Source organism: Periplaneta americana, chromosome 16, assembly GCF_040183065.1.
Source record: "Periplaneta americana isolate PAMFEO1 chromosome 16, P.americana_PAMFEO1_priV1, whole genome shotgun sequence".
NCBI classification, from domain to species: Eukaryota; Metazoa; Arthropoda; class Insecta; order Blattodea; family Blattidae; genus Periplaneta; species Periplaneta americana.
Window position 1 is genome coordinate 79,530,287 of NC_091132.1, and position 17,397 is coordinate 79,547,683.

The window sequence follows — 17,397 nt, forward strand, 5'->3', positions numbered from 1 at the left end:
TTCCCTCAGCACATCTGTTTCAACCTCAGCTGTAATTTTCTCTTTTTTATCTATCTCATCTTTGTACATTTCTTATAGATTCGGCCCGTGGTTAAAATCCACAAGATATGAATGTACAGACATTATATGTTACAATAGTCTTCACGATGTACGAATTTCAGTTGTGCATTTCTATTTACATTTCCTCTTAAAGAAATTATTCATAAAATGATTAAGCTCTACAAACATAACAGACATTGACAATGATAACCAAGTGAAAGATAAAACGAATTGGGCGTGATTTCATATCGGTTTATATTATAGCACTCATTATAATTTGAACTTTTTATGAAATTTCTAACTGTGGAGTAAGTTACGTATTACAGATTATGAATGTCTCGTCCAAGGGTTGGAACACAATGTACCAGCGTTATGGTACTCTTAAAATAATTCTGATAATTGGATATTAGTAACATGTAATTGCCGCTTAGTAACATAACATTGATCTTCCAACACTCCATAGAATAATCAACGTATGGGCTAATCCATATCAAATCGACCGAAATATTTTTAAATACAATGAAACTTTTTCTGTGATACAATGCTTTGTGTAAAGTTTGAGGCATCAGAACTTTATAGTGTTTAAATTTAAAATATTTAAATGTATCGTATTTTCATAAAATTAGCAACTTTAAACTGTCGTGGCTCCGAAACCCTTTCACCCAATGATCAAAATCATGGTTTATTTTGATGCTGAGAAATTAAAGATTATATTGACATATAAACAGTTTTTCATACTTTTTATGGAAATGGAAAAATTTAGATTTTTCTTCATTAAGACGCCTTTGACCACGAAAAAATATTTTTAAAATATATGGTTAGATTCCGCATTGAATGTACAAATAAACACATATTTTTACTGGTGCATCGCAGGTGACGAACATTTGCTCAGAGGTAAAATGTCACATACGAACTTTAATAGAAATAGATATGAACAATCTAATTCGAATAAGGATATAGTTATTGAACGAATTTACTCGCTAAGATGTAGGCAGCAACAACGAATAAACTTTCCTTCTATTAGAAAAAATTAATAATTAACTAGGTCTAAGTAAGAATGGTAGCCATATTTCAAAAATAAGATTTATTAGCGTCGAAGTTTTAATAAATAAAAATGAAAATAATACATTTATGAATTTATTAAGTAATAACGGCGTAATTATAATAGCTGAGTAATAACTCACTGGACAAGTTTTTTTGCAAATAGCTTTACTGATTTGTAAGTGATCAAAAGATTAAGACGTTATAATTTAGTAAATACTATACTTTAAATTAGACAGGATTGTACTAAGTTATAAATTTATTAGAAACATAATAGCAATGAATGTAAATGAGTGCATGCGATTGAATTGATTAAAGTGGAATTAATGTTATCATGTAATTAGATTGACAAATAAGATCTTTTAACAAGTAAGCTGACAGCTGTATTGAGGTTACGTCGAGGATTTTCTGACAAGCGAATGCACGAGGTTAAACACTGCCCTACATATAGACATAGAATGTACTGATTCAGCTATTCAGTTTGTTCACATATTGTCGGCATCTGCTAACCTCAATGCGATATTTATTACATGAAATAGTTAAGTATTATGTAAACGAGGAGCTGAAATTTAAATATAAATATGACTGTTGTAAAAGATAATTAGATGATTATAGCAGCAGGGACGATTTATATACACTTGTTTATTATACAGTTAAAAAAAAAGAATTTCAAACTTAGCAAGTAAAGAAGTTTAAATGTTTAAAATAAATGCGACAGGGTGAAAACTTGCACTAAAACCAGAAGTAAGTGCAAGTTAAACCAACATAAGTTGAATAGTTATATGATAGAAAACTTATTATTAAATTATGTAAATATTGTGTATTATCACTATTTGTGCATGTATCAGTTTTAAGATTAAGTTTATGTACTTTTGAACTATTAATAAATAATACTAATACTAATACTGGTGCATCGTTGTTAAGAAATTATTGAAAATATCAAATAAAGAAAATAAATGTTTCGTCTAGTAGCGCATACTGTTCTCCAACCAGGAGATCAACCGTGAAAGGAATGTGCTTACTATTACGTCATCTATTGGAGCGAAGTAGTTAGATATTACCGTTATAGCGTCAGTTTAAAAAACATGCGCTCTCCTGCATATGTTATTTCCTGTATGAAGGGATTAAAAGACCAGGAGATTAACCGTGATCTAATTTTGTAACTAGGGTAGTATAAATATATGTGTGTATCAATGTTATTGTTTGTGCTGTGAGAGCTAGCCAATAGAGATATGAGTACCCACGTGTGTGACCTTATGATATCTTATGACAGCAACATTCATTCACAGCATTACCCCGCTTCGTCTCATTCCCCAGAGACTTACTCGTGGTTGGAGTACAGTATCTGGACTGGCTTTATCACAAGTTTTCATAAACACAGGAGTAAAATGACGCCCAACGCTCGCTTATCTTCAGCTCTCCGCCAGTGCGTGCGGTACTGCACCGTTCAAGTCCAGGCGTGGGAAAATAATTTATTTAATACCTCGAAACTTATTGCCGAGCCACTAAGCAAACAATGCCGAAGTCCCTCTTAATAATGCAAGGTTTTTTCTCAATATTTTTTACATTTTTACAAATAGGCAAAAAGCCTAAAATTAAGTAAAATCAGATTATCTGTCTCTCTGTATACAATAAAAATAAGGATTACCTCTTAACATAACCTACCAAATGTCATCTTCAAAATGAGCTCCCGTTCAATGTTCTGCAGTAAATGGTTACAGAGTTCTGAGCGCTGAAAGAGGCTTGTTTTTATAAAATACGCTAAATATGTCGCTCAATAGTACGAAAACCGTTTGACTTTCGATAGTATATTTTTTGAAAATGCAATGTCCTCAGCACCTTGTATAAATAGGGAAAAAATTAGAGTATTAAAAAAATGCGAGGTTTTTTACTGATCGATTTCATATGGAATAGCCCGTATGCTCTCTTAATCCGCAAAAAATTAATGCTTGAAATCAAATTTTATTAAAAGTTGTAGAATTAGTATTAATAATAGAAATAATAACAATAATAACGAAGAACAAAAATTTTAATTACATCTATATAGGGTGATTATAAAGTCTCGATCCATTTTTGAGTTAACGTTGAAATTTGATTTTCGTTTCAGGCTGATATACTAGTATGTTGACTATTGAAGAACTGGTGGCTGTTGTTGCTCGATTGCGCCGTTAACTTATGCACAGGTGCAAGAGGAATTTAGACGTAAATTCCACAAACCGGCGCCGACACGAGTAAATATCGGACTCCTGGTCAATAAATTTCAGAGGAAAGGTAATGTCGCCGATGCTCGACGTTCCGGTCGACTTGCCGAGCACGAGGAGAATAGTAATTTTTAAATACAATGAAACTTTTTCTGTGATACAATGCTTTGTGCAAAGTTTGAGGCATCAGAACTTTATAGTGTTTAAATTAAAAATATTTAAATGTATCGTATTTTCGTAAAATTAGCAACTTTAAACTGTCGTGGCTCCGAAACCCTTTCACCAAATGATCAAAATCATCGTTTATTTTGATGCTGAGAAATTAAAGATTATATTGACATATAAACAATTTTTCTTACTTTTTATGGAAATGGAGAAATTTAGATTTTTCTTCATTAAGACGCCTTTGACCACGAAAAAATATTTTAAAAATATATGGTTAGATCCGAGAAGCCTTCGAAAGAATTCCTCAAGCATCGACTCGTCGTTTAAGTAACGAGCTAGATGTGTTCAGAGAAACTGTGTTGAAGGTTTTGAGGTTTACATTGAAGAAGCGTGTTTATCACATTCAGGTGTTACACAAACTAGACGTAGAAGATTATGCAGCTCATAGGGCAATGTATTATGACTTAATGGAGGATGTGAACAAAAACTTATTCCACATATCCTGTTTAATGACAAGCCATATTCCACATTTGTGGTAAAGTGTACAAAGAAAACTGTCGCATATGAGGTAACTAGCCACCACACGCCATCTACGAATGGCAAATAGACACCCCAAAAATGAATGTGTGGCTTGGGCTTGCAAAAGCCACTGTTTACAGTACTTTCATGTTCGCAGAAGGTAATATTATACACAACACTTACTTACACATGCTGACAGACTTTCTGGAATCACAGCTAGAGCAGGATGGCATTGTTGACAGTGTTGTCTTTCAGCACGATGCAACACCCCCGCATTTTGCGTTAACTGTTAGAGCGTAACTCAACCAGGTCCATCACGAGTATGGCCAACACGTTGACCTGACCTGACGCCGTTAGACTTTTTCGCCTGGGGGTTTATCAAGGCAAAAGTGTGGAAACCGAAAGTTCGAGATCTAAAGAACCTGAGGAATCGTATTCGGGAAGCATGTGCAGCGATTACAGGCAACATGCTGACGATTGTCTTTAGGGCTACAGATGAAAGGTGGGGACAATGCTATGAAATGGATGGCGGACATGTTGAATGACGATGAATTTCTTATGTACCTACCATCACGATAACCCCATATCGATTTCATATGCACATGTCCATTATTTCTATAAAATGAATCGAGACTTTATAATCACTCTGTATCTAAGAGAAATAGTAAAAAGAAATATGCCTCTGATGATTGAAATTCAAAGATTGCAACATCAAAGATCGTTAACACTACTTAGGGGCACAACTGGGAATATAACATATTTACTTCAAATTTTTAAGAAATAATATGTAAACTATAAATCGACTGACAATGATAACATAAAAATAATCAATATTATCTGAATCGGAACAGTCAAAATGCGACCAATCTGCACATAAAGTTCATTGTACTCAGGATTCATCAAACAGATTATACATCCTGTTTCATCTTCTGTTAAAGTCGATAGTTCTCTTTTATGACTTCAATTCCTTTTGCCAGATTTTTACTGTAGTACTTGAATTCCCTGATTTTAGTTCCTTAACTATGTCTCTTAATGTAGCGGTCTCTCTGACAGTGATCCTCTCTTCCATAACTTTCTGCAATGAACATTTCATATTATTCTCTTCCCATTTGTCTCTCTCATTGTTTTCCACGTCAGAACAAAGGCATTTTACTTGTTCCACACATTTCCTCAACTGGAATATTTAATTCAATTTTATTATTAACAGTAATATACCTCTTTTTAGTTTCAGTTAAAAATAAGGATAATATTTATCTAAATATCAGGTCGAAACTGATTGCAATTATTTGCTTCTTATTTGAGATAGATTGAATAATCAATACTTTTTGAATGCAACCCAAATGTTATACTTAACTACTATCCTATGATGCTCATTCTAGAGATCCTTGATTTCATTCGTGATATAGACCAATTAGTAGAATTAAAAAATATTGTTCTGATGATTGCTCATATTATAATTCTTGATGTACATATAATGATTGTTATGGGTAGTAATAGTGCAATTTCTAGATAAAAGACTAAAAAGGTTACTGCGATTAGGAAAAATCGTAGTGAAAATGGTAGTCGGGCTCTTGATTTTGGATCAAATCCACATTCAAAAGGTGATCTTTTTTCTCGGTCTTCAATTTGTTTCTTTGATAATATCGTTGCTATTACTATAATAATTGTTGATAATAATTATGATAATAGAGTAACTTGCTAATATAATTATCTTATTTTATACAAACTTTTTGATTGGAAGTCAAATATACTAATTATATTAGATAAATTGTCCGGTACTGGGGTAACAGATTCTGTCCGATACTGGGTGATAGCGCGCTGATCTAAAATTTCCCGCTTTCACATCACAGTTACTCGCAAATCAAAACCAATTATATAGTGCGTAGCCCTTTTAATATACAATCTAGTAACTATATAACTTATAACAAATGCTACGGTCACCTCAAGAGAGAGTAGAAAATGTAGAAAATAAGACATATTCGTACATAGCGCTTGGAAAACATACATCTCAAACTAAAACACTCCCATAACCTACTGTAGAGACCTAACAAGTATCTCAATCTATCGAATGCAGTGAATCAACAAATCTTCTGTAACGATACATAGTTTCCGTCTACCATCTACGGGGTATAACAGGAATTATGTTTGTCCGATACTGGGACCTGTCCGGGGCTAGGGACGTTCCCCTATGTAATTCTACAGTTTACTACAACCCAATCACCATGGAATCTTGAGATGTAATGTATTCTGTCCCGATTTCGGTTGGTTTAAATAATAATTTTTATTTTATTTTTAATATTTGTAAATACGTAAAATGTTCATTTATATAAGTGGTCCTCCTATCAGTTATTATCTGCTAACAACTTATATATTTCAAGAATCATTCGATTGAGCTGTAATAGTAATATACGTTACAAGAGCGGTATGTTGACGTTTTCATGGTCGAGGAAAAGATTGAAAAAGCGAAACGTAGTTGAGCTTTTTTAATTTCCGAGAACATGAAAACAAACATACCGCTCGTGTATCGTACATTATTTCGTGCGAAGATCGTTTATTACATACCTGAAAGACGAATTTCTAATTAGTTGCAATGAAATCTCCATGTTGGTTTCTGTTTAATGACGCCAACTTCGGAACACCAACATATCTTTCTTCAACATTGTTGCTATAAAATGTTTTCTGTGTTTACTATACTCCAGCAGGCCGTGATATACGTCTGTCTTTTTTTCCCCCAGTCTATAAATGCGAACTTAAAACAAACGGTAAGGTTATGTAATGATTTATTTTTCATTTTAATATTTTAACAATATTATTTGTATAACATATTGCAGTAATAACATCGGCATATAGGAATCTTGTTGATTTTTTCACGGCTTCCTTAATGTTACTTGTATCAGGAATGCAATAAGCTTCGTGGAGTAGTAGACTTTACTTAATTTTTGCACATATTTAAAAACAATAATTAACATTGCAATTTAGGTTAAATTGCAGTGGTAAGTTTCCAATTTATAATTATTACTATGTTAAACGTCTCTAAAAGTAATATGTTAAAAGCCTAAAGCAGTAAAATGAATGTCGCGCTTAAGCGGTAAGAAGAGGGAAATTGTTATGTGTGTTACGTTGGGAATACTGAATGTGGTATTTCACACTTACCGCGTATTGGTTCTGTGCGGAAAACAAGCAAATACACACGATCTCGCACAAACGTTTAAGGAACATTTTCTAGAAATGTATCAGAAGTTCGAGACAGCTGCCTCCCGACGCAGGTACTGCCAGTAACTCCCTCCCTGCTTCTTTGTATAATTCTTCCCTCCAGTGGCGCCCGGCTGTACAGATACTGCACTCCAGTACATTTCAAATTAATGACACCATAACATTTTATCGCTTTGTTTTTCCTGCTCTCTCATTTGCTTGGTACGCCACAAAACACAAACACACTTCAACTCGTCTGGAAATGCCCCTTACTACAAGGTGCTCATAAACATATCTCCCCAAACTGAAGGTCTGATAGTGGTTTACTTGCAAATTCTTATCGCTTACTATTTTATCATATATATTGTATATGTAAAGGTTTGCAATGTATATGCATCTTCTTGTATCCAAAGTTTATGATAGTCTACTTAACTTTTCTTCTTCGCTCCATCTCGTCTTCAAAATGCATTTCTTCCAATTCTCTCCCCTCGATCTTCTTACCTCACGCAACTATGGGATCCTCTTGCTTCTTCCAGACGGCAACTATAAAATTTTCCTGTGTAATCTCTGCTCTGGTATTCGACTTTCGTGCCTATACCATTCTAATTGTTTGTATTTTATAAAATATAATAACAAATTTTAACATTCATTTCTTGTCCAATTGTACCGTTTCTGATTCTAGCCAATCTGAAATTTCTTTCCTTACTAGAACTGTTAATATATGTGGGTTTGCAAAGGAACACAAATTTCTTAAAATTATATACAAAATCTGATATTTGATGTTGATTTCTGTTAAACTGATGTGAATGTATTCATGATCGCCATCCATCTTTGAATTTTATTACATTTGACTTATTTAGTCCCGCGCCTAATGAGTAGGAACCGAAGTTAGGACACTAAAACATTGCCTAAAGGAGGCTACAGGTTTTAGAAACACTAGCTATAGAATGACGTTAGCAATTTACTTTACTGATGTACCTTCATGTTCATATGCAAAAGGAAACGCGTCGCATGAAGAAATCTCTGTTCATTCCAAGTTTAATGGGTGCAGGTTTTGTATTGTTTATGGTTAAATATGTTCATATAACATTATTATTATTACTATTTATTTTACTTATTTCTTACCTATGTTTATTATTGTCTCACCAACATTACTTATCTAATTTTCATTATTTACTTTTACTTTCATTTTTCACTTTCATGTTGTCATATGATCTAGGTATTAATGTAATAACTGCAGTAAGCCTATTATATTAAATTACAATTAGAGTCTAGCTGAGCGAAAGAGAAGGCCTACTGGCCTTAGCTCTGCCAGATTAAATAAATAAATAATAAGTATTATTATTATTATTATTATTATTATTATTGTTGTTGTTGTTGTTATAAGTAAATTCCGAAAATACAAAGTATATGATTATGTCTCGTGACCAGAATATTGTAGGAAATGTAAACATAAAAATTGGAGATTTAGGGCCTATCCTTCGAACAGGTGGAAAAATTAAAATATCTTGGAGCAACAGTAACTTAATATAAATGACACTCGGGAAGAAATTAAACGTAGAATAAATATGGGAAATGCCTGTTATTATTCGTTTGAGAAGCTTTTGTCATCTAGTCTTCTATTAAAAAATCTGGAAGTTAGAATTTATAAAACAGTTATATTACCAGTTGTTCTGTACGGTTGTGAAATTTTACTTTCACTTTGAGAGGGGAAGAGAGATTAAGGGTGTTTGAGAATAAAGTTTTTAGGAAATTATTTGGGGCTAAGAGGAATGAAGTTACCGGAGAGTGGAGAAAGTTATACAACACAGAACTGCACGCATTGCATTCTTCACCTGACATAATTAAGGAACATTAAATCCAGACGTTTGAGTTGGGCAGGGCATGTAGCACGTATAGGCGAATTCAGAAATGCATATCGAATGTTAGTTGGGAGGCCGGAGGGAAAAGTACCTTTGGAGAGGCCGAGACATATATGGGAGGATAATATGAAAATGGATTTGAGGGAGGTGGGATATGATGATAGAGACTGAATTAATCTTGCACAGGATAGGGACCGATGGTGAGCTCAGGTGAGGGCGGCAATGAACCTGCGGGTTCCTTTAAAAGCCGTAGACGTGAGTGAGTAAGCAAGCAAGCAAGTAAGTAAGTATTGTTATTATAGAGAGTATTAGGCTAATAAATTTTTTCCAGTTGTTTGGGATAAATAAGCATAACGGGAAATTCTATTTCTTAAGTATTGCGACTCTGTCGACAGTACTTACAGTCGGTACAAAATGTCGGAGGAATTAAATCTCAGCATATGATTAAAAACAGAATTTGTGTTCACTTCTTTCTATTTTGTATGGATCAATTGCATAATGAGTATCCGACATATCCATTAGTAATGGAGTATTGAAATAGAAATGTACGAACGGAATTTATAATATTTCTCTCGTCTCTTACGTGCTTCCGAATTGACGTTTATATTTCAAATTTAGTAAGAAGTTCCCCTGGAACAAACGACTTGCATTTTGTTGAGCACAGTGTAGTCAATGCTGTGGACTGATGTATAAGTGAACATTTGCCGCTACGATTTCCCTAAGCAGTTGTAACCATTGGCGCGCCTATGAATAGTTCATTGTGAAACATCACTGCAGCCTGGCAGAGATGATATGAAAATACCGAGAGCGCATTATGAGCAACGTGTAAATTATACGTCAGCCCCTCACATTTGTCGCCGCACTATAACTGGCTTCGGACATTCTTTGCATGTTAAATTGTTATTATTCAAGACCTTCCCAGGTCTAATAGGATCTCCTCTCTCGCTCCTGTCTGCTGACGGAACTACAATTTCCTGCTACCATGTACACGTTCTACCAACATTGTAACTTGAAAAGATGAACAAAATGGCAGAAATTCTACAGTAGGCCTGTTACTTTGCCAGTGGCTGCGTTATAACAAATACTTATCCTGTCTTTAATTGGAACTTACCATAAATTCACCACCACCACCACCACCACCACCACCACCACCACCACTACCACCACCACCACACCTGTGGAGTAACGGTTAGCGCGTCTGCCCGCGAAACCAGGTGGCCCGGGTTCGATTCCCGGTCGGGGCAAGTTACCTGGTTGAGGTTTTACCGGGGTTTTCTCTCAACCCAATATGAGCAAATGTTGGGTAACTTTCGGTGTTGGACCCCGGATTCATTTCACCGGCATTATCATCTTCATATCATTCAGACGCTAAATAACCTAAGATGTTGATGAAGCGTCGTAAAATAACCTACTAAAATAAAAAAAAAATAAAAAAAACACCATCATCAATTTTACGCTTTAGAACTTTTTGCACTTGTTACAGTTATTTATAACATTTCTAACATTTCCGCTGTCGACAGTTGTAAACTAAATACAACAAATAATTGTCATGATAAATCAACTCATACTTTCGTCATTTTCTCGTAAAAAGTCGGACCGATTATTCGTCTAGCGCTAACAGCATACCGACCTCCAGTTTTCCTATAATGAAGCGTGATTTCTTGTACAATATGTGTATTTTCAGAACACCAATAGTGAGTGTTTTGATTGTTTACATAACCAGTCAGGTGGAACCATGCCTCGTCTGAAAAGAACACGAGCTGTGGGTCGATTAAACCTTCAGTTACTGATGAAAAAACTACTCACCATAACGCACTCGTGCAACTGAATCGCTTTGTTGTAAACAATGGACACGTGTACACTTGCTAGACTTCAGTTTTAACAATTTCGTTGCTTTATGTGCAGAAGACACTCAAACCCCCACTTATTGTGCTAATTTCTGGAGTGATTTTGTTGGCGATCGTTCAAGATGTGCGCCAATTTGGTCTAATTTGTCCTCTGTACCTTTCCGCGTATGTTTTTTTTTTATTTTGCACTGAACCAGCAGGTTCAAATATGTTCACAATATCATGAATTGCAGGTCTGGAAGGAGATAATTGACCAGGGAACGTCTGAATAAATTCCGTAGGAACACGACGATCTGATTCCTACTTATAATAAATTTTACATACAAAAATGCGTTGCTCTAGAATTAGCTGCCTAACTATTTTCGCAAACTAATGTACACTGCCCCGAGAGAACGGCATGTTTATGGCGGAGGAGCGGGCTTGCCGTTCCCGAGAAGAAAAACACTGCGTTAGCGGTCAGCACATATAATACAAGCTTTCTAATAGTAGTAGTAATAGTATTAATAGTAGTAGTGTTATTAGTAGTAGTAGTAGTAGTAGTAGTAGTAGTAGTAGTAGTAGTAGTAGTTTGATTAACGATGCGTTTAACTGCAGAACTTATTCAGTGTCGAAATATTATGTGTGTGAGAAAAAGATAGAAAATTTGCCTGTAGCCTTCTGACAAGGACAGAGTTATTTTTATGTCATAAATACGTCACTGGCATTTGAGGTCCATTCTTATCCTCGGAAAAGCTAAGCTGAAGGTTTCATGAACTCTTAAGTGCACCATTCTCCTCAGGATTTAAATTCGCGAATATCGGATACAACGACTGACGTTGTAACCACTGATCCAATGATGGGCAGATTTTTCCAATGCGTGAATGTACTATGCAAGATTGGTGCTACGTATATATTTCATGTACGCAGAACCAGTTCTCAGCCGAAGCGATACCATAGCACGTTAGAATTGAGTTAGGGTGAGTGAGTTGTTTTGATGATGTAAACAAAGTGAAATAAAACACATATATAACTAAGATTTGCTTTGTATTTCATATGGTACTGTATGTGAATAGTAGATTCGTTTATAAAGAATATAAAATTTGAAGGTGCAATGAAAGTCGAATGCAAAACTGAGAGAAAAAAGTTAACCAGAGATTGGAAGAGCAGGAAAAAATTCCAATGATTTTGGCTCACCAATTGAGAATAACCGAGCAGGCCCTGTAGCAGGTGTTGCAGAAGGTCCTTAACCATTTGGGGTTATATGGGATGTTCCTGTTCTTATTCTCATTGTAATAAAGTAAGTAGCTTTAATAATTTAAAGAATAAAATTATTTATACTCTTAGCATATTTTTAAATTTTAAATATATCAACTGGACTTAAAAATATTAGCGCACTTAAAAATATAATGAAGTAATAAAATGCTTCTTTGAAGTATAAAATCATATAAAAAGAAATATTTTACTTAGAAGAAAGATCTCTAATATGAATAACATATTCATGGTGTACTCTAGGATTAAGTAAGCTTACTCTTATCGCAAGTTTATCTTTAGGAACAGCATTCAGAAAGGCTTCACGATCCACTCCTACGACATCTCTATACTGACTAACACCGTAAATTTTATAATGGCGCTCTGAATTGAATTTTATAACAGGGGTAATAACTTTTCCAGAAACTGAAAATTGTTCTCCATTTTCTATGTCCGAAAATATTTACTTTTTCACAGAGTATTCAAATGAAACTCTGAACGTCGTTTAATATCATTCGTGCTAGCCAAACTGTAACTGACTCACAGAAGCCCTGTTTATATGCTTCCAGGACAATACGCCCACAATAGTACGTCTATCATACAATTTGTCCACTATCTCACGTCCACAGATATTTTGCCCAAGGAAATTAGTCCAGCAAATATTTCGTCCACCAAAAAATTTGTCCATTAATATTTCGGTCAAGAATTATTGTGTCAATAATTTTTTTCTCAATTTTTCTTCCTCTACTAGTTTCTCATCATCATCATCATCATCATCATCATCATCATCATCATCATCATCATCATCATCATCATCATCATCATCATCATCATCATCATCATCATATTCCAGGCACAAAATTAGGCCATTGTTGGTCTGTTTTGGTTCCAGCTATACATGATCCAATAGACGTTTCTATGGACGTCCAGGTCGTCGTCGTCCTTGAGGGTGGTATTTTAGCATTTCTTGGGGTGTCCGGCCAACTTCCATACGAGAAATGTGTTCAAGCCATCTGTTTCCGCATTCTGTAATTTTTTCTTCTAATGGTTGCATGTTGAGTTCCTGCAGTAGGGGAGACTCGTCTAATTTGGCAACATTTGTATTTTGACACAGTTTGTAGTTGCATATTCTGAAATTAAATATTCCTCTATTATGGAATGTGTTTAAACATTAAATCCCAATAAACCTCTGAAAGAAAATTCTACGAATCTAAATTACTTTACACATAACATACTAATAAATAACAAATAACATGTTTCCAGATTTGGTACTTCATCAGGATAAATTGGCAATAGTACAGGGGTAATTCGGCAATAGGATTAAAAATTAAATTTTTCCAAATAAAACAGTGGTACAATGTTTATAAGACTTATTTTACTGGGACAAGGAGTAAAATAAAAAAAAAAAATTGAATGGATTTTTCCGACAACTCTTATTAATTATATTGAAGGGTTGTCTTCTAATTTCTTTTGCCGATAGCCCAAACCCAAGGTCTTGCATTTTGATTACATATGTCACCAGTTTTTGCTCTTCCTCAACGGTTAGAGCCAGGGGTCGTCCTTTCTTGGGAATGACAACGTCATCGGATCCTGAGGATGCATACAGAAGCCAATTTAAGTTGTTAAAGGGCACATTGTACTTCTTAGAAGCCTTATAATTCGACCATCTATCTTTCAAAACACTTCCAACCGCAGCCCACAAATCAACTTTGGAATATTTTTCAGAATTATGTCCTCGTTCCCTTGGCATATCTGCAACACACCATACACAGTGCTGCATTGTAGACTAAAAATCCCTCACACGTCCCTACTAAATTTTACCGTCGAGTACACATTCTTGTTCAAAAAGAGCAGCAGTATATCACTATAAAGGAAAATGGCTAATTCAAACTACCCTGGAGAAGACATTTTTTGCTAAGAAGAACATAAAACGAGCTAAGGCCTGATGAGTTATTAACAGAAAATATTAATTATATAAATGGCTTACCTTATAATATGGAATCTCAGCTTTTGATATGTAATCACAAAAAAACGTAGGTAATGAACAACACTTTATTTCCGTATTTGTATACAAGCGTCCACTCAACCACCACGTCAACAGAAAGTATTCAACACTTCTTTCTATTAGTAGCAATATCTGCCACTGTAATGCGCGGATTTAGATGAAACGAAAACTAAAAGTACAGTCAGATGTTGCACTCTATGAAGGTGTCATTGAACTTCTTAAAAATCTGGAGGAAATTTGGCAATAAACGAAATACAAGAATATTGCCAATTTCCCCATATTGCCAAATTTGTCGAGCTTCACCTGTATCTTCGTTCCTCTTGTGGTCCAGAAGTGTGTATCCTGCAGTTCGTCGCAGATATTTCATTTCAGCTGCTCTTAATCAGCTGATATCTCTTTGTTTTAGAACCCAAATTTCGCTTCCATAGAGGAGAGTTGGTAATGCAAGAGTTTTATATAGCTCTATTCTGGAATATTTCTGTACTAAACTTCGTTTAGGGTAGGCCTATGATTTAGCAGTCCTAATATTTGTGAAAATTTGTTAATTTTTCTGCTTACATCATTCTCTCCTTCGTATGATATGATATCATATATCATACTAGTTTCTGTGCCAACTAAATATTTTGTCCTCGAATATTTTGTTCATTTTTGGGTAACAAGTATTTTCAATGTGCAATTTAAAAAAGAAGGGTTGCTATGAAAATATATTTAATTATTTTAGCATAATAATGTTCATCTCTATGGAAATATGTACAGTAGTTCATTGGTTTAGTATTAAATTGTGAAGCAAGTGAAAATATTTAATGGCTTATATAACAACCGCAAGAGGACGGGACATGCTACTCCACAAGGATTATACTTACCACTTTCATTCACATTATTATTATCATCATTATTATTATTATTATTATTATTATTATATTATTGTTATTATTATTAGGCCTATTATTGTTATTATTATTAGGCCTTTTAGTTTAGTATTAGTAGTAGTAGTAGTAGTAGTAGTAGTAGTAGTAAGTGTATTAGTTTTAAACCGTTTATGCAAATGGACAATCAAGAATATTGGACACAGTGTACTGGACGAGACAATAAAATAGACAATTTAATAAAGAGAGCGAAGATAAATGTACGACATAATAAAATGTGGACCAAACTTTCAGAAGACAAAACAGCACAATGGACATTTAAATTGTGGACGAAATAATAGTGGACATAAAACTCCAGAGGACGAAAAGATTTAGTGGACAGAACATCAAAGGGACATACGAGACAGTGGACGAAATATCAGTGGACATGGCGTCTGGGAACCGTTTATATTAGCGTTGATTTATTACGTATTTTGTTTCGCTTTTAAGCACTGCAATTGTCGTTTGTCTATCACAGATATTAGCGAGACATGAAAGTCAAAAGCGCCCAGATGTTAGGCAATGTTCAGAACAGTCACGAGTTTACTAGGTCTCCTGAATGCACGCGGTGCAGATGCACACGAACTCCCATCTCTGTTCTAGACAATGAACACGATTGGATAAGAATTCAAATAGTTTGTGATTTGGAAATAAATTCTGTATTGGCAGGTACTGTGTAAGTTTAGGCATACTCATTTGTATAAGAATTGCTGGTGTAGTTATTCTCACGGTGCTCGTATTCTTACAGGAAAGAGCTTCACCTTGACGATAATCGTCAGCTCGTCACCGCCGCAGATGGCGACGTACAGCAAAGCCATCAAAGTGACGGTGGACGGACCTCGGGAACCCCGCTCCAAGACACGTGAGTATCCTAGCAATGGACAAATGTCTGCAAGTTTTTAGCAAACCACCAATTAAATACAGTATATAATAATAATAATAATAATAATAATAATAATAATAATAATAATAATAAATCGATTTTGAGAGAAGTTGTTCGTTTCGGCAAATCAGTGAATGCAGTTAGTCAAACGGGTTCCGGGTGGATTAACATACCGCACTTTACCTACTGCTATGTGACAAAGTAATTTGACACATAATCTACTCACATACAAGTATTTGGCTTATTTATTTTTCATCTAATTTAATTTGACACAATCTTTTAGGTAAGCTTATCCTTTTTCTGGCATACAACTACTTCGTTTCATTTATACATTCACATACCATATTTTGACATACTCTACTGGAATTATGTATTGTGTACATTGTTAATAGTTCCTGTTATAGTTTCTGAGGTTACTTGTCTTTGCTTAAAAATTATAGAGGTTTCGGATGTATAAAAAATTATGGAGGGTGAATTTGTAGAAACAACAAGCTGGGGGTAAAATTTATCTTTTAGAAAAGGAGTTCTTAAACTTTGCGTCGCGAGGCCCAGTTGCGTCATCGGTTTATGTTTGAGGCGTCGCAGCTATAAGGTAAAACTAAAATAATTTATAATGCAGCCTATAGTGAAACATGACATGCAAGTTTTCACTACTTGTAGATATTTATTTTATTCAAATTTTGTATTTTACAAGCTGATAAGGAAGGCTAAAAGACTATTTTCTTAAAAAAAAAAAAAGTAATCACCAAATTTAATTTGAGAATTTTTTAATTTTCAATACAAGAATGTCGCAGGGAAAATCTGACACGTGAAATACAGCGCAGTCTCAAAAAGTTTGAGAACTCCTGTTTTAGGGGATTCTTATATCAGAAGACTGCAACATATAGCCCAAAGATATCAACAACATAAGGATGAGGGAAGCATTTTGACTTACTTAAGAACATGTGGCCACAATTTTATTTTATAATTTGTTATGTTCATTTTTTCAAATGTCCGTACATTATACAAAGTGTATGTCAAATGAATAGGCTACTGTACCAAATTAATAGCATGCAAACGTATGCCAAATTTAATGAGTAGGCAAAATGTGAAGCAAGTAAAAATATTGTATTCAAGAAAAAATATGTATATTAATAATGTACTAAAATTTTGTATCTCAATTTTGAATATGTCATATCTCTTGTAGGTGAAACGTAGTATGTTAATCAGCTCTTATGAAAGTCTCGTAAAGAATATATAAATTAATATCTTTAACAAACTACATTGAATTATGATCATGTGTTTTAATTTTCTTAAGAAAGCGTGTGATTTATATTTATTCAAGAATTTTGGCATTAATTCTGTGATGTAGGAAAGTAACGGATATTATATTTATCTAGCTCTTTCTCTGGAAAGCCTCAGCCCTCCCTGCTCTGTCTAATTTTTATGAGTCTTATTCCACTTCTAGAAAATAAGTAGTAATATGACAGATTTGGAAATATCGGAGTACAATGTACTAGTGTAATTAAGAA

General features: G+C 34.4%; 1 protein-coding gene across 1 annotated transcript in view; it reads left to right on the forward strand.

Annotated features, from left to right (window-relative positions):
* LOC138691392 (runt-related transcription factor 2-like) overlaps positions 1 to 17,397 on the forward strand; it is a 138,568-nt gene that overhangs the window by 105,065 nt on the left and 16,106 nt on the right. Inside the window, exon 2 of the mRNA XM_069813305.1 lies at positions 15,752 to 15,865. Within this exon, the coding sequence (XP_069669406.1) occupies positions 15,752 to 15,865 (114 nt within the window). The remainder of the gene's footprint in view (positions 1 to 15,751; positions 15,866 to 17,397) is intronic.